The 21,205-nt window shown below is 44.0% G+C and overlaps 1 protein-coding gene and 1 non-coding gene across 2 annotated transcripts; both read right to left on the bottom strand.

Annotated features, from left to right (window-relative positions):
* Positions 1-11,568: 11,568 nt before the first annotated feature.
* LOC123150399 (WAS/WASL-interacting protein family member 3) lies at positions 11,569-12,765 on the bottom strand. Its single transcript, XM_044570254.1, has 2 exons — positions 12,425-12,765; positions 11,569-12,320 (listed from the first exon to the last, which is right to left on the bottom strand). Exons 1-2 carry the CDS (start codon positions 12,624-12,626, stop codon positions 11,806-11,808), a joined length of 717 nt encoding a protein of 238 aa, XP_044426189.1. The 5' UTR covers positions 12,627-12,765; the 3' UTR covers positions 11,569-11,805.
* A 2,107-nt stretch (positions 12,766-14,872) lies between these two features.
* Positions 14,873-14,945, bottom strand: TRNAR-UCU (transfer RNA arginine (anticodon UCU)). Its single transcript has one exon. It is a non-coding gene; the product is annotated as a tRNA-Arg (tRNA).
* Positions 14,946-21,205: the final 6,260 nt, after the last annotated feature.

Below are 21,205 nucleotides of genomic sequence, written 5' to 3'. Positions count from 1 at the left end.
AAGAAACTATTTTAATTAAACTTGACATGATGCAATTTTTTAACAAAAAATGTGAATCCTGAACTATATATTTTTGGTCCAAGCGTCCAACACATATAATCGTCCTTGACCATACAAAACCTAATGTAATGCATGAATTTATCAGGCCCCCTCTTCCCCATGGAAAAAGAGATGTATGACTTGATGAGGTGGTATCGCCTACATGATATATTAATGAAAAAGTTGTAAGTTATAAGTACATGCATGACTTGCTGATACTACAAGATTTTGATCGAACGTCTTTCAATAATTGAGATGACGTGGAAACACACATGTGTAGAAAATCTTGTAATGATACCAACCAATGTCCTAATAAATTTCAATGCCCATCTGTCTTGGTTCTGGAAAGTAATATGCTTTGCCGCTGGACATATCTTGTAAAGAGGTAAATGGTGTCCTCGAGTTGGAAGGCAAAATACATAAAGTAAGATGAAGAAACAAACAATAACGGTCAACCTATGAATAGAGAAGTAAATGACATTTCAGTGAAATAACAACAGAAGAAGAGAAAGAAAATGGGACTTGGATTAACCGAGTTTGAGCTCATATGTGCCCGGGTGAACAGTAAAATCCGAGAAAATTGTAAAAAATCAAAACATTCTGGAGAAAAAATTGCGGCAAGACATAGTATGACATTCGTGGCAAAAAGAAATAAACACTCCAAAAATAACTTTTTGGTGCATCAATTTCTTTTTACCACAACTTCCATGTATGCAATTTCACGATGAAATTTTGTAAGCATTAAAAACATTTTTGTCAAAATAAAATTTAGATTCTTTTTTGAATTTTACTGTTCACTCGAGCTCAAACGAGCTCTAGCTGAGAAGGGCGTTTTCAAAGAAAACAGTGAATTAACGACCAACGGATAGGCGGTAGAAGAAATAAAAATGGCGCAACAAGACGCTCCTATGCTTCGAGTTACATCCAAACGTGCCCTTGAGCAGGACTCTAAGCAGTCTAAGAGCAACTCTAGTAGACCTCGCAACCCGCCCCGGCCCGTAAAATAACCGCCAAAATGCGGGTTAGGGCGAAAAAACCAGCCCGATTAGACCCCGCATCCCGTCCCGGCCTGCAAAAAAGTTTAGGGGCGCAGCAAAATCCCAACCCCAACCCGGGAAAACGCGGGTTTCGCCCCCGCCGCTGTGGTGTCCTGCATATAAGCGAATGAAGGAAATATGCCCTAGAGACAATAATAAAGTTATTATTTATTTCCTTATATCATGATAAATGTTTATTATTCATGCTAGAATTGTATTAACCGGAAACGTAATACTTGTGTGAATACATAGACAAACAAAGTGTCACTAGTATGCCTCTACTTGACTAGCTCGTTAATTGAAGATGGTTATGTTTCCTAACCATAGACATGAGTTGTCATTTGATTAACGGGATCACATTATTAGGAGAATGATGTGATTGACATGACCCATTCCATTAGCTTAGCACCCGATCATTTAGTATGTTGCTATTGCTTTCTTCATGACTTATACATGTTCCTATGACTATGAGATTATGCAACTCCTATTTACCGGAGGAACACACTTTGTGTGCTATCAAACGTCACAACGTAACTGGGTGATTATAAAGGTGCTCTACAGGTGTCTCCAAAGGTACATGTTGGGTTGGCGTATTTCGAGATTAGGATTTGTCGCTCCGATTGTCGGAGAGGTATCTCTGGGCCCTCTCGGTAATACACATCACTTAAGCCTTGCAAGCAATGCAACTAATAAGTTAGTTGCAAGATGATGTATTACGGAATGAGTAAAGAGACTTGCCGGTAACGAGATTGAACTAGGTATTGAGATACCGACGATCGAATCTCGGGCAAGTAACATACCGATGACAAAGGGAACAACGTATGTTGTTATGCGGTCTGACCGATAAAGATCTTCGTAGAATATGTAGGAGCCAATATGAGCATCCAGGTTCCGCTATTGGTTATTGACCAAAGACGTGTCTCGGTCATGTCTACATTGTTCTCGAACCCGTAGGGTCCGCACGCTTAACGTTACGATATCAGTTTCATTATGAGTTTATATATTTTGATGTACCGAAGGTTGTTCGGAGTCCCGGATGTGATCACGGACTTGACGAGGAGTCTCGAAATGGTCGAGACATAAAGATCGATATATTGGACGACTATATTTGGACACCGGAAAGGTTTCGGGTAAGATTGGGACAATATCGGATCACCGGGAGGTTATCGGAACCCCCCTGGAGGTATATGGGCCTTATTGGGCCTTAGTGGAAAGGAGGGGAAAGGAGCAAGGGAGGGGTGGCCCCCCAAGCCCAATCCGAATTGGGAAGGGGGTCGGCCCCCCCTTTCCTTCCTCCCTCCTTCTTCTTCCTTCCCTCTCCTACTCCTAATAGGAAAAAGGGGAGTCCTACTCCCGGTGGGAGTTGGACTCCCCCCCTTGGGCGCGCCACCCTCCTTGGCCGGCCCCCTCCTCCACTCCTTTATATACGGGGGCAGGGGGGCACCCCAGAGACACAACAATTGATCATTGATCTCTTAGCCGTGTGTGGTGCCCCCCTCAACCATAATCCTCGATAATATTGTAGCGGTACTTAGGCGAAGCCCTGCGACGATAGAACATCAAGATCGTCACCACGCCGTCGTGCTGACGGAACTCATCCCCGACACTTTGCTGGATCGGAGTCTGGGGATCGTCATCGAGCTGAACGTGTGCAAAAACTCGGAGGTGTCGTAGTTTCGGTGCTTGATCAGTCGGGCCGTGAAGACGTACGACTATATCAACCGCATTGTTATAACGCTTCCGCTTCCGGTCTACGAGGGTACGTAGACAACACTCTTCCCTCTTGTTGCTGTGCTTCACCATGATCTTGCATGTGCGTAGGAATTTTTTTGAAATTACTACGTTCCCCAACAGTGGCATCCGAGCCTAGGTTTTATGTGTTGATGTTATATGCACGAGTAGAACACAAGTGAGTTGTGGGTGATATAAGTCATAGTGCTTACCAACATGTCATACTTTGGTTCGGCGGTATTGTTGGATGAAGCGGCCCGAACCAACATTACGCGTACGCTTACGCGAGACTGGTTCTACCGACGTGCTTTGCAATAGGTGGCTGGCGGGTGTCAGTTTCTCCAACTTTAGTTGAACCGGGTGTGGCTACGCCCGGTCCTTGCGAAGGTTAAAACAGCACCAACTTGACAAACTATCGTTGTGGTTTTTGATGCGTAGGTAAGATTGGTTCTTGCTAAGCCCGTAGCAGCCACGTAAAACTTGCAACAAATAAAGTAGAGGACGTCTAACTTGTTTTTGCAGGGCATGTTGTGATGTGATATGGTCAAGGCATGATGCTAAATTTTATTGTATGAGATGATCATGTTTTGTAACCAAGTTATCGACAACTAGCAGGAGCCATATGGTTGTCGCTTTATTGTATGCAATGTAATCGCCCTGTAATGCTTTACTTTATCACTAAGAGGTAGCGATAGTCGTAGAAGCATAAGATTGGCAAGACGACAACGATGCTACGATGGAGATCAAGGTGTCGCGCCGGTGATAATGGTGATCATGACGATGCTTCGGAGATGGAGATCACAAGCACAAGATGATGATGGCCATACCATATCACTTATATTGATTGCATGTGATGTTTATCTTTTATGCATCTTATCTTGCTTTGACTGACGGTAGCATTATAAGAAGATCTCTCACTAAATTTCAAGATAAAAGTGTTCTCCCTGAATATGCACCGTTGCCAAAGTTCGTCGTGCCCAGACACCACGTGATGATCGGGTGTGATAAGCTCTATGTCCATCTACAACGGGTGCAAGCCAGTTTTGCACACGCAGAATACTCAGGTTAAACTTGACGAGCCTAGCATATGCAGATATGGCCTCGGAACACTAAGACCGAAAGGTCGAGCATGAATCATATAGTAGATATGATCAACATAGTGATGTTCACCATTCAAAACCACTCCATTTCACGTGATGATCGGTTATGGTTTAGTTGATTTGGATCACGTGATCACTTAGAATATTAGAGGGATGTCTTTTTAAGTGGGAGTTCTTAAATAATATGATTAATTGAACTTAAATTTATCATGAACTTAGTACCTGATAGTATCTTGCTTGTTTATGTTTGATTGTAGATAGATGGCCCGTGTTGTTGTTCCGTTGAATTTTAATGCGTTCCTTGAGAAAGCAAAGTTGAAAGATGATGGTAGCAATTATACGGACTGGGTTCGTAACTTGAGGATTATCCTCATTGTTGCACAGAAGAATTACGTCCTGGAAGCACCGCTGGGTGCCAGGCCTGCTGCTGATGCAACTGACGACGTTAAGAACGTCTGGCAGAGCAAAGCTGATGACTACTCGATAGTTCAATGTGCCATGCTTTATGGCTTAGAACCGGGTCTTCAACGATGTTTTGAAGGTCATGGAGCATATGAGATGTTCTAGGAGTTGAAGCTAATATTTCAAGCAAATGCCTGGATTGAGAGATATGAAGTCTCCAATAAGTTCTATAGCTGCAAGACGGAGGAGAACAGTTCTGTCAGTGAGCATATACTCAAAATGTCTGGGTATAATAATCACTTGATTCAACTGGGAATTAATCTTCCGGATGATTACGTCATTGACAGAATTCTCCAATCACTTCCACCTAGCTACAAGAGCTTCATGATGAACTATAATATGCAAGGGATGGATAATACAATTCCTGAGCTCTTCGCGATGCTAAAAGCTGCGGAGGTAGAAATCAAGAAGGAGCATCAAGTGTTGATGGTCAACAAGACCACTAGTTTCAAGAAAAAGGGCAAGGGGAAGAAGAAGGGGAACTTCAAGAAGAACAACAAGCAAGTTGCTGCTTAGGAGAAGAAACCCAAGTCTGGACCTAAGCCTGAAACTAAGTGCTTCTACTGCAAGCAGACTGGTCACTGGAAGCGGAACTGCCCCAAGTATTTGGCGGATAAGAAGGATGGCAAGGTGAACAAAGGTATATGTGATATACATGTTATTGATGTGTGCCTTACTAGAGCTTGCAGTAGCACCTGGGTATTTGATACTGGTTCTGTTGCTAATATTTGCAACTCGAAACAGGGACTACGGATTAAGCGAGCACTGGCGAAGAACGAGGTGACGACGCGCATGGGAAATGGTTCCAAAGTCGATGTGATTGCGGTCGGCATGCTACCTCTACATCTACCATCAGGATTAGTATTAGACCTAAATAATTGTTATTTGGTGCCAGCGTTGAGCATGAACATTATATCTAGATCTTGTTTGATGCGAGACGGTTATTCATTTAAATCAGAGAATAATGGTTGTTCTATTTATATGAGTAATATCTTTTATGGTCATGCACCCTTGAAGAGTGGTCTATTTTTGATGAATCTCGATAGTAGTGATACACATATTCATAATGTTGAAACCAAAAGATACAGAGTTGATAATGATAGTGCAACTTATTTATGGCACTGCCGTTTAGGTCATATCGGTGTAAAGCGCATGAAGAAACTCCATACTGATGGACTTTTAGAACCACTTGATTATGAATCACTTGGTACTTGCGGACCGTGCCTCATGGGCAAGATGACTAAAACGCTGTTCTCCGGTACTATGGAGAGAGTAACAGATTTGTTGGAAATCATACATACAGATGTATGTGGTCGAATGAATGTTGAAGCTCGTGGTGGATATCGTTATTTTCTCACCTTCACAGATGATTTAAGCAGATATGGGTATATCTACTTAATGAAACATAAGTCTGAAACATTTGAAAAGTTCAAAGAATTTCAGAGTGAAGTTGAAAATCATCGTAACAAGAAAATAAAGTTTCTACGATCTGATCGTGGAGGAGAATATTTGAGTTACGAGTTTGGTTTACATTTGAAATAATGCGGAATAGTTTCGCAACTCACGCCACCCGGAACACCACAGTGTAATGGTGTGTCCGAACGACGTAATCATACTTTACTTGATATGGTGTGATCTATGATGTCTCTTACAGATTTACCGCTATCGTTTTGGGGTTATGTTTTAGAGACGGCCGCATTCACGTTAAATAGGGCACCATCAAAATCCGTTGAGACGACACCTTATGAACTACGGTTTGGCAAGAAACCAAAGTTGTCGTTTCTGAAAGTTTGGGGCTGCGATGCTTATGTGAAAAAAACTTCAATCTGATAAGCTTGAACCCAAATCAGATAAATGTGTCTTCATAGGATACCCGAAGGAGACTATTGGGTACACCTTCTATCACAGATCCGAAGGCAAGACATTTGTTGCTAAGAATGGATCATTTCTAGAGAAGGAGTTTCTCTCGAAAGAAGTGAGTGAGAGGAAAGTAGAACTTGATGAGGTAATTGTACCTGCTCCCTTATTGGAAAGTAGTACATCACAGAAACCGGTTTCTATGACACCTACACCAATTAGTGAGGAAGCTAATGATGATGATCATGAAACTTCAGAACAAGTTACTACTGAACCTCGTAGATCAACCAGAGTAAGATCCGCACCAGAGTGGTACGGTAATCCTGTTCTAGAAGTCATGCTGCTAGATCATGATGAACCTACGAACTATGAAGAAGCAATGGTGAGCCCAGATTCTGCAAAATGGCTTGAAGCCATGAAATCTGAGATGGGATCCATGTATGAGAACAAAGTATGGACTTTGGTTGACTTGCCCAATGATCGGCAAGCAAATTGAAAATAAATGGATCTTCAAGAAGAAGACTAATGCTGACAGTAATGTTACTGTCTACAAAGCTCGACTTGTCGCAAAAGGTTTTCGACAAGTTCAAGGAATTGACTACGATGATACCTTCTCACCCGTAGCGATGCTTAAGTCTGTCCAAATCATGTTAGCAATTGCCGCATTTTATGATTATGAAATTTGGCAGATGGATGTCAAAACTGCATTCCTGAATGGATTTCTGGAAGAAGAGTTGTATATGATGCAGCCGGAAGGTTTTGTCGATCCAAAAGGAGCTAACAAAGTGTGCAAGCTCCAGCGATCCATTTATGGACTGGTGCAAGCATCTCGGAGTTGGAATAAACGCTTTGATAGTGTGATCAAAGCATTTGGTTTTGTACAGACTTTTGGAGAAGCCTGTATTTATAAGAAAGTGAGTGGGAGCTCTGTAGCATTTCTGATATTATATGTGGATGACATATTGCTAATCGGAAATGATATAGAATTTCTGGATAGCATAAAGGGATACTTGAATAAGAGTTTTTCAATGAAAGACCTCGGTGAAGCTGCTTACATATTGGGCATTAAGATCTATAGAGATAGATCAAGACACTTAATTGGACTTTCACAAAGCACATACCTTGACAAAGTTTTGAAGAAGTTCAAAATGGATCAAGCAAAGAAAGGATTCTTGCCTATGTTACAAGGTGTGAAGTTGAGTAAGACTCAATGCCCGACCACTGTAGAAGATAGAGAGAAAATGAAAGATGTACCCTATGCTTCAGCCATAGGCTCTATCATGTATGCAATGCTGTGTACCAGACCTGATGTGTGCCTTGCTATAAGTCTAGCAGGGAGGTACCAAAGTAATCCAGGAGTGGATCACTGGATAGCGGTCAAGAACATCCTGAAATACCTGAAAAGGACTAAGGATATGTTTCTCGTATATGGAGGTGACAAAGAGATCATTGTAAATGGTTACGTTGATGCAAGTTTTGACACTGATCCGGACGATTCTAAATCGCAAACCGGATACGTATTTACATTAAACGGTGGAGCTGTCAGTTGGTGCAGTTCTAAACAAAGCGTCGTGGCGGGATCTACATGTGAAGCGGAGTACATAGATGCTTCGGAAGCAGCAAACGAAGGAGTCTGGATGAAGGAGTTCATATCCGATCTAGGTGTCATACCTAGTGCATCGGGTCCAATGAAAATCTTTTGTGACAATACTGGTGCAATTGCCTTAGCAAAGGAATCCAGATTTCACAAGAGAACCAAGCACATCAAGAGACGCTTCAATTCCATCTGGGATCTAGTACAGGTGGGAGACATAGAGATTTGCAAGATACATACGAATCTGAATGTAGCAGACCCATTGACTAAGCCTCTTCCACGAGCAAAACATGATCAACACCAAGGCTCCATGGGTGTTAGAATCATTACTGTGTAATCTAGATTATTGACTCTAGTGCAAGTGGGAGACTGAAGGAAATATTCCATAGAGGCAATAATAAAGTTATTATTTATTTCCTTATATCATGATAAATGTTTATTATTCATGCTAGAATTGTATTAACCGGAAACATAATACTTGTGTGAATACATAGACAAACAAAGTGTCACTAGTATGCCTCTACTTGACTAGCTCGTTAATCGAAGATGGTTATGTTTCCTAACCATAGACATGAGTTGTCATTTGATTAACGGTATCACATCATTAGGAGAATGATGTGATTGACATGACTCATTCCATTAGCTTAGCACCCGATCGTTTAGTATGTTGCAATTGCTTTCTTCATGACTTATACATGTTCCTATGACTATAAGATTATGCAACTCCCGTTTACCGGAGGAACACTTTGTGTGCTACCAAACGTCACAGCGTAACTGGGTGATTATAAAGGTGCTCTACAGGTGTCTCCAAAGGTACATGTTGGGTTGGCGTATTTCGAGATTAGGATTTGTCGCTCCGATTGTCGGAGAGGTATCTCTGGGCCCTCTCGGTAATACACATCACTTAAGCCTTGCAAGCAATGCAACTAATAAGTTAGTTGCAAGATGATGTATTACGGAACGAGTAAAGAGACTTGCCGGTAACGAGATTGAACTAGGTATTGAGATACCGACGATCGAATCTCGGGCAAGTAACATACCGATGACAAAGGGAACAACGTATGTTGTTATGCGGTCTGACCGATAAAGATCTTCGTAGAATATGTAGGAGCCAATATGAGCATCCAGGTTCCGCTATTGGTTATTGACCGGAGCCGTGTCTCGGTCATGTCTACATTGTTCTCGAACCCGTAGGGTCCGCACGCTTAACGTTACGATATCAGTTTCATTATGAGTTTATATATTTTGATGTACCGAAGGTTGTTCGGAGTCCCGGATATGATCACGGACTTGACGAGGAGTCTTGAAATGGTCGAGACATAAAGATCGATATATTGGACGACTATATTTGGACACCGGAAAGGTTCCGGGTAAGATTGGGATAATAGCGGATCACCGGGAGGTTATCGGAACCCCTCGGGAGGTATATGGGCCTTATTGGGCCTTAGTGGAAAGGAGGGGAAAGGAGCAAGGGAGGGGGCGCCCCCCCAAGCCCAATCCGAATTGGGAAGGGGGCCGGCCCTTCAAGCCCAATCCGAATTGGGAAGGGGGCCGGCCCTCCCTTTCCTTCCTCCCTCCTTCCTCTTCCTTCCCTCTCCTACTCCTAATAGGAAAAAGGGGAGTCCTACTCCCGGTGAGAGTTGGACTCCCCCCTTGGGCGCGCCACCCTCCTTGGTCGGCCCCCTCATCCACTACTTTATATACGGGGGCAGGGGGCACCCCAGAGACACAACAATTGATCATTGATCTCTTAGCCGTGTGCGGTGCCCCCCTCCACCATAATCCTCGATAATATTGTAGCGGTGCTTAGGCGAAGCCCTGCGACGGTAGAACATCAAGATCGTCACCACGCCGTCGTGCTGACGGAACTCATCCTCGATACTTTGCTGGATCGGAGTCCGGGGATCGTCATCGAGCTGAACGTGTGCAAAAACTCGGAGGTGCCGTAGTTTCGGTGCTTGATCGGTCGGGCCGTGAAGACGTACGACTATATCAACCGCGTTGTTATAACGCTTCCGCTTCCGATCTACGAGGGTACATAGACAACACTCTCCCGTCTCGTTGCTGTGCATCACCATGATCTTGCGTGTGCGTAGGAATTTTTTTGAAATTACTACGTTCCCCAACAGCGAAAGCGGTTGGTGGGAGGACATTTCATCCCGCGCTTTCTCCCACAAACCACCTCTCCTCCCCCCCTCGCGCCGCCGCCGGCCGCCGCCCAAGATTCAGGCGAACGCAGGCGGCAGGAGCACGCCGGAAGGCTGCCACGCACACGAGGCCTCCCCTCCCTCCCCCTGCGTCGGCGGGCCGCCGGATTTGCAGATCTACGACACTTCATCCCGGGCCATCGGATTTGGTTTTTTCCGGCCGCCGGTTGCGACCTCAAGCGATGGAGTGGTCGGGGAGCCTCTCCCGCAGCCCAGGCAAGGGCGCATCGCTGCATGCAGGTATGGGTTCGTCCGCCCGCCGCCGCCGAAGGTTTGCGGGCATGGACTCGTCCGGCCGTCCACCGGGCTCGGCGCTCGCGCAGCGCCTTTGTGGCTTGCTAATGCCGCTCATAGAGTGTGACAACTGCACGAGGAAAGTGTTGCCGCTCACTTCGAGCACGCTGAAGCACCCCGGATGGGTGTTCTTCAAATGCGAAGACGACGGGGTACGTGCACTTGCGGTAGCTCGTTTCGTAGTTCATTCTCTAGTTCAATGGCGGTAGCTCACTTCGAGCTTACTCATTCTTTTGTGTAGGATGATGGATACTCATTTTGGTTTTGGGAAGGCCAATACATTGATTTGTTGATAGAAAGAAACTTAATAAATGTTAGTGTACTCCTTAGTACAATCGAAGGCAATGATGTGGCTGCATGTGCAACTAGAGGGGAAGCAACATCTACTTCTTCTGAACCAAAGATGAAGAAAGAAGAATGCAAAATCAAGAATCCACGGATCAACAACGGAAGAAGATATTAGTCCAACTAGTGGGAGCAGTTATGGAAGTTGGAAATCTTTTAAAATACAAACTTGTAGTTCTCGTTTTCTTTGATCTTGCTATTCTAGCAAAGATTTGGTGATATCTTTTGTATCAAATGTTGTTAAATAAGAAAAGTAATGCAATATGCAAGATCAAATTAAGTTGTAAATTTAAGTTTTACAGGCCGGAAGGAGCTGCGCCCGGTCACACGCCGCAACCCCAACCCGCAATCAAAAAAAGAAGAATGCAAAATCAAGAATCCACAGATCAACAACGAAAGAAGATATTAGTCCAACTAGTGGGAGCAGTTATGGAAATTGGAAATCTTCTAAAATGCAAACTTGTAGTTCTCGTTTTCTTTGATCTTGCTATTCTAGCAAAGATTTGGTGATATCTTTTGTATCAAATGTTGTTAAATAAGAAAAGTAATGCAATATGCAAGATCAAATTAAGTTGTAAATTTAAGTTTTATGGGTCGGAAGGAGCTGCGCCTGGTCAGACGCCGCAACCCCAACCTGTAAAAAAACATATTTCGGGAATATCCTTTTTTACGGGTCTATTATGCGGGGTCTGCATACGCGGCCGTCCGCGCCGGCCCGCAAAGGCGTTTTCCGCGACCTGCAAAAATGTTTTGCGGGTTGGAAGGATGCGGGGTCTGTTAGAGTTGCTCTAATACACAGGTCTAACATGCTTGTGCAGATTGACAACGGAATAGAATAAGAGCAGATGGACTCGTGTCTTCAAGGAATGCAAAACCACACGTGACATAGGTGTAATCTGGGATGAATAGAATTTCACTCTAAAGCGTCTCTATTTGTGTTCGACGGATTTTGCAAGAGCAGTTCTATATCTTATCTTTTATACCTATATATATATATATATATATATATATATCTTTCCCTACTAATAAAGCACGGAGTGCTTTTGGTCGTACGTCGTCACCAATTTACAAAAACGTCCCTCTATTTCTGCAAAATCAACCCGCAATCCCTATTAAGTGGATCTGGGAAACTATTCGTTTTAAAAAAAAACTAGCGTCGCGGCGGTGGCCTTGGCCGGCATGGAGGTGAGCTTGCGGGCGCGCTTGCGGTAGGCGAGCCTAGCCCGCAAGCCCTCCCGTTGCTTGGTGAGGGCCTTGGCCTTCCTGCGCACCTTGTCGGCCTCGGCGCTGGCCTTGGCGGGCCGAGGCGTCGCGTAACGGGCGGCGGATCTCGGCTGCTCCGCCGTGGATCCGGCGGCAGACGGATCGAGACAGGAGAGGCGGCAACCTCCATGGCGGGCCCCTGGAGGAGACCATCGTGGATTGAGATGGAGAGGCGACGACCTCCATGGCGAGCTACGGGGCAGAGGAGGCAGGGTCTTGTGGCGGCGCTCGCCTGAGCTCCTGGCGCCGGGAAGATATCGGGAACGGACGAAGGACGGCGAGGCAGGCCGGAGAGGGGCCGGATCCGGCGATTCCCGACAACGGATGGGCGGTGGCGGTCTCCATGCTGCGGGGTCGGCTCGAAGTTCCTGCAGTGGGCATGGTGGTCTTCCTGTTGAAGAAAATAGAGAGGGTTCAGAGAGAGAAGAGAGAGACAGGGAGAGATAGAGAGGGAGAGAGGAGGCGGGGCAACGTCGCAGTGCAGCTACTGCTCACCTAGGCGACGACGTCGGCAGGGCCGCCGGGGCATGGGTCGGAGCGGAGGACCTCGGGCGTCCATGGCGGCCTCCCTGCAACAGAGAGCAAGAGAGATAGAGGGAGATGAGAGTAAACTGGGAAAAGAGAATAAGGGAAGAGGGAGATGGCGGGGAAAGGAATGCAGGGGGACGACGGGGGCCCGCTTGGTGGCTTCGGTCATCGGCGGAAGAAGGAGCTCAGGGACTAGGTGGTTGTGCTCGGGAGCAGCAGATCGAGCAGGAGAAAGGAGGGGATAGAATGAGGCGATGGAATAAGAAGGAACTCAGAGAAAGGAGGGGATAGAATGGGATAAGCTTCAACGGCAGAGGAAGGGCTCAGCAAATTTGACGCCTTAAGACGAGACATACACGTGACGGTGTACGTGGCCTCCACTTTTTTTTAATTGGGTACGTGGCCTCCACCCGCATGACAGTGATGGGCAACAAAGAAAATTTTGCTTTTTTATGGTGATGATGGGATGGGGGTGCGTGGTCTTTGGGCCAAGTTTAAATAGAGCAAAAGAAAAAGAACCAAACATAATTTGTAAACCCAACAACCAGCATTTTCTAAAAAAATAATCAACATAGTAAAAACATGTTTGATTTTGAATATTAACAACAAATAATTCTTTATAAATAATCCCACTTGAATGCACCACTACTCTTCCATCCAAAAGAAATCCTTCTGCATTTAAATCCTCTGAAAATCCGAAGAATTAATTTTGAACTATTTATTAAACCTCGAATGGTATACTATTATTTTGTCTGTATATCCCGCTAAAAACACTTACACCATTTCTTTTCCACCTGATGATAGTGGTAAGCTGAAGGAGGAGCCATCAAAGGACATCCCTATGACTTTCTCAACTTTATACTACATGGTCTAGACACCAACAATCATGTTTTATATTGCGGACATTGAGCGTGTGTGTGTTTTTTAAGATAAAGGGTGTTTCAAAATCTTCTTGCTTTAAAAAATCATGCTTTTAAGTATGTTCACGTTTTTTAACGAATGCACAAAATCCCAAAAGATCCAGCTTAAACAAATATTTAAAATTTATCACAAAATTTTAAAATTTCATATTTAAAAAGACATGCGGTCAAAACATGTTCATCTTCAAAACATGTTTCAATTCTAATAAAAAGATAAAAATTTCAAAATTGTTCATTTATTTCAAAATAAATAAATATTAGTGTTTCCCCGAAGAGTAAATAAATAAAACCGATTACTAGACTACTCCATGCACCACTACTCTTCCATCATATTACTCCGAAAAACAATAGCAGTATAAACTTATTACCGATGTTTATGAGAACTGCGTATAAGAAATGGCATGTACTGTCACACGGAGTAGGCTTTACGATATTTTTCGCCCGTTGCAATGCACGGGCATTTGTACTAGTACTAACAAAGCATGGACTGTTTCTGGTTGTACATTACGCCATTTTACTAATAAATCCCTCAGTTTTCTGTAAATCAACCCGCAGTATACATTTAAGTTACAACCGAACCGTTTTTTCTCAGTTTCTCAGAAAACCCCCTGACGTTTTAGACAATCAACCCGCCATCCATATTTAAGTCAGCCGAAACGTTTTTTTAGTTTTAACAGAAAACCCCTTCACGTTTTGGTTAATCAATCTACAGTTTATGTAAAATAAGATTATTCATATCTTTTAAACCGTAACTTAGATTTTAACATGTTATATATGAAACTAGATTAGAAAAATATGTAGAATCTAAATATGAAGTTATTTTTAGCTGTTAAATATTTCTAAAATATAATTTTTGATGCAAACTTAATATATAGTGTATGGTTTATTTTTTTGTACCGTCGGTGATTCGAATTGCAAATAAACATCTATTAAAACCAGAGTGAGAGAAAAAACATCGAGAACCATGCATACACAACTATGAAAAACCTTGCGGGAAAAAAACAACATACTTTTTATCTTATTCCAAGCGAGTGTGCGCACATGCGCGCGCGCAAAAGAAAGAGACATTAAGACTAACCACATTCAAACGTGTTTTCATTGTGTGAGCACAGAAGTCACTCGGCAACACAAATGTGATGCCATGTGAAACTAAAAGACGTGGGCCTATTAATGTCTTGAGTCATGGTTATTGGGTTAAGAGTGTGTGTTATTTTCTTTCCCGTTGCAATGCATGGGCTTTTTTTTCGAGCAAGTGTGTCAGTATAGAGAAAATACAAATGTGATGCCATGTGAAACTAAAAAACACGGGCCTATTAAGGTCTTGAGTCATGGTTATTGGGTTAAGAATGTGTGTTATTTTCTTTCCCGTTGCAACGCACGGTTTTTTTTTGCTAGTTTATATGAATGAAAGGATAAATAATTTATACTCCACATAACCAACGAAGAGGCGATACTGACAAAAAATAAAGCACGCCGATACTGACAAAAAATAAAGCACGCCCGGTGGGACTCGAACCCACAATCGCTTGATTAGAAGTCAAACGCCTTATCCATTAGGCCACGGGCGCTCTCTGCTATTACGTTCCACTTAAGTTTAATTATCCTTGTCTGAGCAGTTTCTCGAACGCGCACTCACCATTCGGTAGAGAAGAGAAGTCCATGATCCGATCACCCATCCATGAAGAAGCGCATATACAGTTTTATCCATGACTTGTTGCAGCCAAGCCCTTGCGTAGGTCGACCAGCCTATCACAAACTGGACCCCAAAAAAATCACTAAACGTGCATCATTTTTTAACACAGTACAGATGCAAGCGTTTATATACACACACATACACTCATCCGAATGAACGTACACATGCACCCTACCTCTATGAGCACATTCGAAAGACTGAGCCGGTATATCATCTTGAAATTTATAAAGTCACCATAGGCACCTCGTTGTCGACGGGAATGTCTCATCCTGATGGGTTTGGAATACCACAGTCTCTCTAACCATTCAATCACAAATTGGTTCGCCTAAACGTGCACCGTTGATGAGGGGAAAAGTTTGTTGTCTCGGAAAACCAATATCCATCATGTGTGACATGTCACCCCAATAGACCTAGGTTTTTTTTTAAAAAAAAACGTTCGATCCATTCATTATGCCATGGCAGTACAAAGAACACATAAATAAAAAAAAGTTGCATCCATGTCCATAGACCACCTAGCGACGACTATAAACACTGAAGTGAGCCGAAGGTGCACCGCTGTCATCGCTCATCCCTCACCGGAGTCGGGCCAAACTTGTTGAAGTAGAAATTCAGGAAGTCATTGTGCTATGGCCCCATAAGATTAGCGCATCAGAACAGTAACCGTTGATGATACACGAAAGAAGATGGACAAAACCTGGATCCGAACAGATCCATCGAGGATCAGCTACGATCGAATCCGCCGGAGACACACCTCTACACACCCTCTCACAACACTAGACGCATCACGGAAACGGGGCAAAGCGGAGAGAATCTTATCGCATCCTCAGGAAGCTGCCACCGCCTCGTCTTCCTAAGCAGGACATAACCATAAGCAAACTCATAAAAACACCTAAAACCAGAGCAAGATCCTTCCGGCCTGCAAGGGCCGTTTTCCACCCTGTTTAACTTCATAAATAGACCTATGTTTGATTTCATAACTCGCCCTTTCACTTTTATTATCCAATTTTACAACGGCAAAACAAAATGTGAGTTAGAACTCCTCGCATAGTAGTAAACAGAAATAGGCCACATGTCCCCTAACCGAAGGTGACACATGCGGCAACGAGATCAACACCAACTCCGCCCCCATCGCCTGCTCCTCCTTCTCCTCGCCGCCGCCGGGGGAAGCAAGTGCAGTGGCGGGCTGCGGGGCCTCTCTTTCTATTTGCTCCAGCAGCTCCTCATGCGATGGCCCGCAGTGCGTGTAGCACCAAGGCGGCGGACGACAAAGCCCCGACGACGACTGGCGGTGGTCATTAGATCTTCGGACGACGACAATTGTTGTGTACTCGCCCTTAATCAAAATCAGTAGATCGATTCAATTGGGCGGCAACACACAAGCTTGGTTGTTTGCACATCCATCGTGTGCTTCAAGTGGCTCGCAACATCTCACCTAGCACAAGGCACTAGGACGCGGTGCGATCCGCTGACTGCTCCTATGCTTTTGTTCCCAGTCAGCTATAGCCAGACCATGAAGACATCTCACGGTGGTGGCCGACTACTGTCGCTGACAGTGGCAAGCTGTGTTGATTCGTGATAGCATTGCTCAGATATGCTTGGACTTGTTCTTCGGGGTGAAAATCTAGAACTTGGTCTATGGTGCTTGGATCTGGTGACGACGATGCCGCAACATTGTTCTTTTCCTTAAGTCGTAGTTGTTGAAAAACAACATTGTCCTCGTGGTGTCAAGTGATGGTTGGCAGATATGATCGTTGTTATAGTTTGTCGATCGTTGTTTTGATCGCTTTGGGGATTTTCTTTTTCTTTTCCTCGCTAAGGCATAGATTTGCCCTTGTATGACTTTGCTCTTTTGACGTGGTATTTGTGTGTGTGCTTTGTTGTTGATTGTGTGGATCCTAAATATGCAGAGCCCGGATGTGTGCTTGTATCCACTTGATGATTAATTTAAGTTCATAAATCCACCCTTTGTCAAAGGCTAATGCGGAGTTAACTTTTGGACTTAAGAAGGCTGGAGAGCTCAGGTTAGGCAAACGCGCCCATAGCCTACGACACCCTTTTGCTGCCGCACCCACTCGCTCCGCCGCCATTCGTCCTTGTATTTTCAGAGTGGCTACAACATGCAAGTCGTCTTTATATTTTTGTCGTCCTTTCTCCTTGTTTGTTGTGGGTATTGGATTGACCCTTCGTTGTCTTCAAACTATTTTATCTAATCTTGTTAAAGATGGCGTGCAGGACCGACTTCAAGAGATGACTGTTGATGACAATGCAAAAGAAGGAATCGCTTATGTCCGCGTCCGACACGCTCTAGTATGGTGAGGAGATCGAGCTGAACATAGAAGCTCTAGTTGAGTGCCTGAAGGCCTGTCCAGAACAACTAATGAAGTGACGGGTGTCTGACGGCTAGAAGGAGCACGAATGACGTTGACTCTCCCGAGGGCGCACCGTCCTACTACCAAGATCCATGAGATTGCCACCACCAAGCCCTCGGGTGCGGAACCTGATTTTCATTTTCCAGAGGTTCACACAGATGCATAGGAAGTGGGCGAGCTCTTCACCTAAAGGATATCATTTGGCCTGTAGTTATAAGGAGCTCTGTATGCCGAGTTAGTCCTGCATGTATGAACTTTTTTGTTTAGGATGTATATTTATTATGCCCCATGTGCTTTTTTACATCTTGCATCTATCCCTCATTAGTGTAAGTATCCTTTAGCTATAACTCTTTTTCAACCAAGCAACATTAAGGTGCCTGAGGTTGCATCAATAAGTTCCTCTTGGAGGTCGCTACAACCGATGTTTAGTATGCGACTGCATCCGGGGCCAAGCTTTTGTCTCAGATGTCTTAGAACTGTTCTGGGATACCTCACGATGGAAAGTAAGCAACCGAAGGAGATCGATAGATCGATCTTGTTGTTCGATGCAGCCCCAAGTATGCTCATGGGGAGGTCAGTATTATGATGCAGCTCCCGGGTCCGGACATTTAGGGAGATCTCCTTGATGCAACCTCCAAGCTGGGAGGTCCACTTTGCATGATGCATCCCTCGAGTCTATCTACGATGAGGTCATTTTGGATGCATCCCCCAAGTCTATCTCGAAGAGATCAATGTTTTGAGTGATTGAAATAATAATGGAAATCACAAAACTGATTATGGAGTGGAACACGTTTATTCATAATTGTTTGAACAAACTAAAAGTATAATTGAGGAATATAAAAAGTTCTTAAATGGGTAAAACTATACGGTTGGGTGGTGTACCACATGTGCTTGGTCGCGTTGCCGAATTTAAGAAACCGGGGTGCGACACCTTTCCTCCTGGTTTAGCCTTCGCCTATGGTAGTTATCTTTTTGGATTCAGTTGAGTCTCTGGAGACCTTCATGTTGTCCTGAGCCGGTGGTGGAGCATGGTCGGCTCTTGTTTTCTTTGATGGTCCAACGTCCATGGCCTTCTTTGTGTCATCGACCCCGAGGGAGGCGAGCTCAGCTTTAGTGAGTTCAAGGTTATCCACCTCGACCTCGTGTGTGTTCTTGATAGCCCTGCTAACTGTGATCACCCTGTTTGGGCCGGTTATTTTAAGCTTCATATATGCGGCATGGGGGGTGGCCATAAACTTTGAGTGCACATGACGTCCTAGGTGTTGATGATCTTTGGGGTCTAGATTGTCGGTTTCCCCATGAAATACCTCGGCCTCCCCATCACCGTCACAAGAATTCGCCAGGTTCAGTTGCGGTTCATACTAAACATAATTAGGGATAGACTTGTGGGTTGGAAAGGTCGCCTCATGTTGGTTGATTGTGTGCTTATTGTTATACGGACCTTTGCTCTTACGATGTTGCATGCGCCGAAAAATTTCTTCAAGGGCATCGACAAGGTGTGATGTTGTTTCCTACTAGCGCATGGGAATGATCTTTATAGCATCAGCTGCAAGGTGAACTGGCCCAAGTACGCTCTCTGGTCTAACACGCTAGGGCTTGGCATTCACGGCCTTGGTCACTTCACTCGGGCATTGCGCATGTGTTGGCTTTGGCTCTCCTCATGCCACCTTGAGTGTGCATGGGTGGGCACTGAGCCCCCCTGCGAAACCATTGACCGAGCACTCTTGGTGTCCGCCGCCAAGGTATCCATTGCGAACAGCAACACAACCACATTTTGCCAGTGCTTGTGCCTGGGCGGCGCCTCCCTCTCTGTAGTCTTCCCCAACCTCTTCAAGCAAACAAGAAGAAAGAATAGGATGGTATCAGCAGCTTTGAGGAACCACACATGGGTTTAGGATCTCTGCCATGGCAATGTCTTCGGGTTCACCCCGGAATTCATCAAGCTTTGCAAGAAGATCCAGGCGGCAAACATCACGCTGTCCAAGGACGCTTAGGACACGATTACATGGAATTTGAATGCTCCAGTGAGTACTCCTCGAGCTCGGCCTACCGCATACAATTCCAAGGATCAACAGTAGCAGCATACAGGTCCATCTTCTGGGAAGCTTAGGCGCCAGAAAGGATGGAGATCTTCAGTTGGCTCCTCCACCAAGAACTCCTATAGTACAATGATTGGTTTTAGTGTAGGAAATTGTCAAATGGTTATTTTCGTCATCTCTGCATGCGGAGCCTCCTGGAGTCCTCCTTTCACCTCCTATGGACCAGCCTTGTCGCCCTGGCCATCTAGCCTAGGGTGTCCCTACCCACCATGCCGCTTGAGATTGACAACCCCACAACATGGCAGCTAGAGAAGACAACCATCATCGACTCTGCTACCGACGGTAATAGAAAATAGACCAAATCAATGATTATACCAGTAACCTGGGAGATATAACAAGAACGCAACAACTGCACATTCAGGGGAGGAAACACCATGGTAAATGGCATGATGGCGAACATCAGACGAGATCTAAGATATGTGGCGTTTAGCGGACACAAAATGCCTTTGAGACCCCTTTCAGGGATCTGACATGAAAGACCGGCCTTGCACTGTTTCCGGCATTTTTCCCTTTCTCTGGACCTTTTACTTGATATTCGGACTGTACCTTTTTTAAGGAAAATGTTACAAATCCAAGGTCAGTTTTTAAGCATGGCAAATTGAACTTTTCTATGACAAATTATGTTGTCGCGAGTAGGATTTGTCATGCGTGCTAAAATACATTGTCATCCTCATGACAACATAATTTGTCATCTTGGGCGTTTGGTTTGCCATGCTAAAATAATCTGCCGTTCCATTCGTAGTGAAATCTTCTTCTTCAATTTGTCCCTGCTTAAGTACAATGAAGCCAGCGACTGCTGGATCTTTAAAGAAATTAAAAAAATTCCTGTCTGCGCCGCTATCTAGAACAGAACTCAGCAGACTTGGAACTTTGCCTTCACAAGAATTGCACTAACCAAAACACCTCCATCGAAGGGTACACAAAGAGGACGAGAAATGCAAGAACAATTCTCGTTAGAAAGATAATTACAGATGAGGAATTTTGATAATTCTCGTTAAACGATAGCGCTTGTTGGGAGGCAACCCAATTTTATTTTTAGTCCTTGCCTTTTGTTCCTATTTAGTAATGAATAAATCATCTATCCTCTGTTATGATTGTGTTTTTTATATTTAATTAGTGTTTGTGCCAAGTAAAGCCTTTAGGATCTTCTTGGGTGATTGTTGTTTGATCTTGCTGGAAAAAACAAAAAGTATGCACTCACGAGAATAATTTTCATTTTTTACCAGAGAGCGATAAAATACCAATTCCAATTGCAGTAGATCAATATACAAATTATTTAGGTCGTACTATTTTTTCAGAATTTTTGGAGTTACAGAAGTATTCGAAACCTCCAGATTGCTACAGACTGTTCTATTTTCGACAGATTCTGTCTTTCGTGTGTTGTTTGCTTATTTGGACTAGTAAACATACACGTGCAACGCACGTCTCGATCAAAGCATCCTATGAAATTCGTGTGGGTACTGAATTCTGAATTATATTGAGATTAATTAACTTCCATGTAAATGAAGCTTATTTTATACTACTCCTTTTGTTGACAAATAAATATATGAGTGAGTTCTATTTACAACAACACATGAAAAATAGTAATAAATCCATGTAATAGCAGCATCTATGACGGCCATATAGAGATTTAAATAATAAAAATGAATGATAAAAATGGTTTGCAT

The sequence above is a fragment of the Triticum aestivum genome, chromosome 7A (assembly GCF_018294505.1).
Source record: "Triticum aestivum cultivar Chinese Spring chromosome 7A, IWGSC CS RefSeq v2.1, whole genome shotgun sequence".
NCBI lineage: Eukaryota > Viridiplantae > Streptophyta > Magnoliopsida > Poales > Poaceae > Triticum > Triticum aestivum.
The sequence above is the reverse complement of the archived record's forward strand: the minus strand, read 5'-3'. Positions and strand labels throughout refer to the sequence as shown.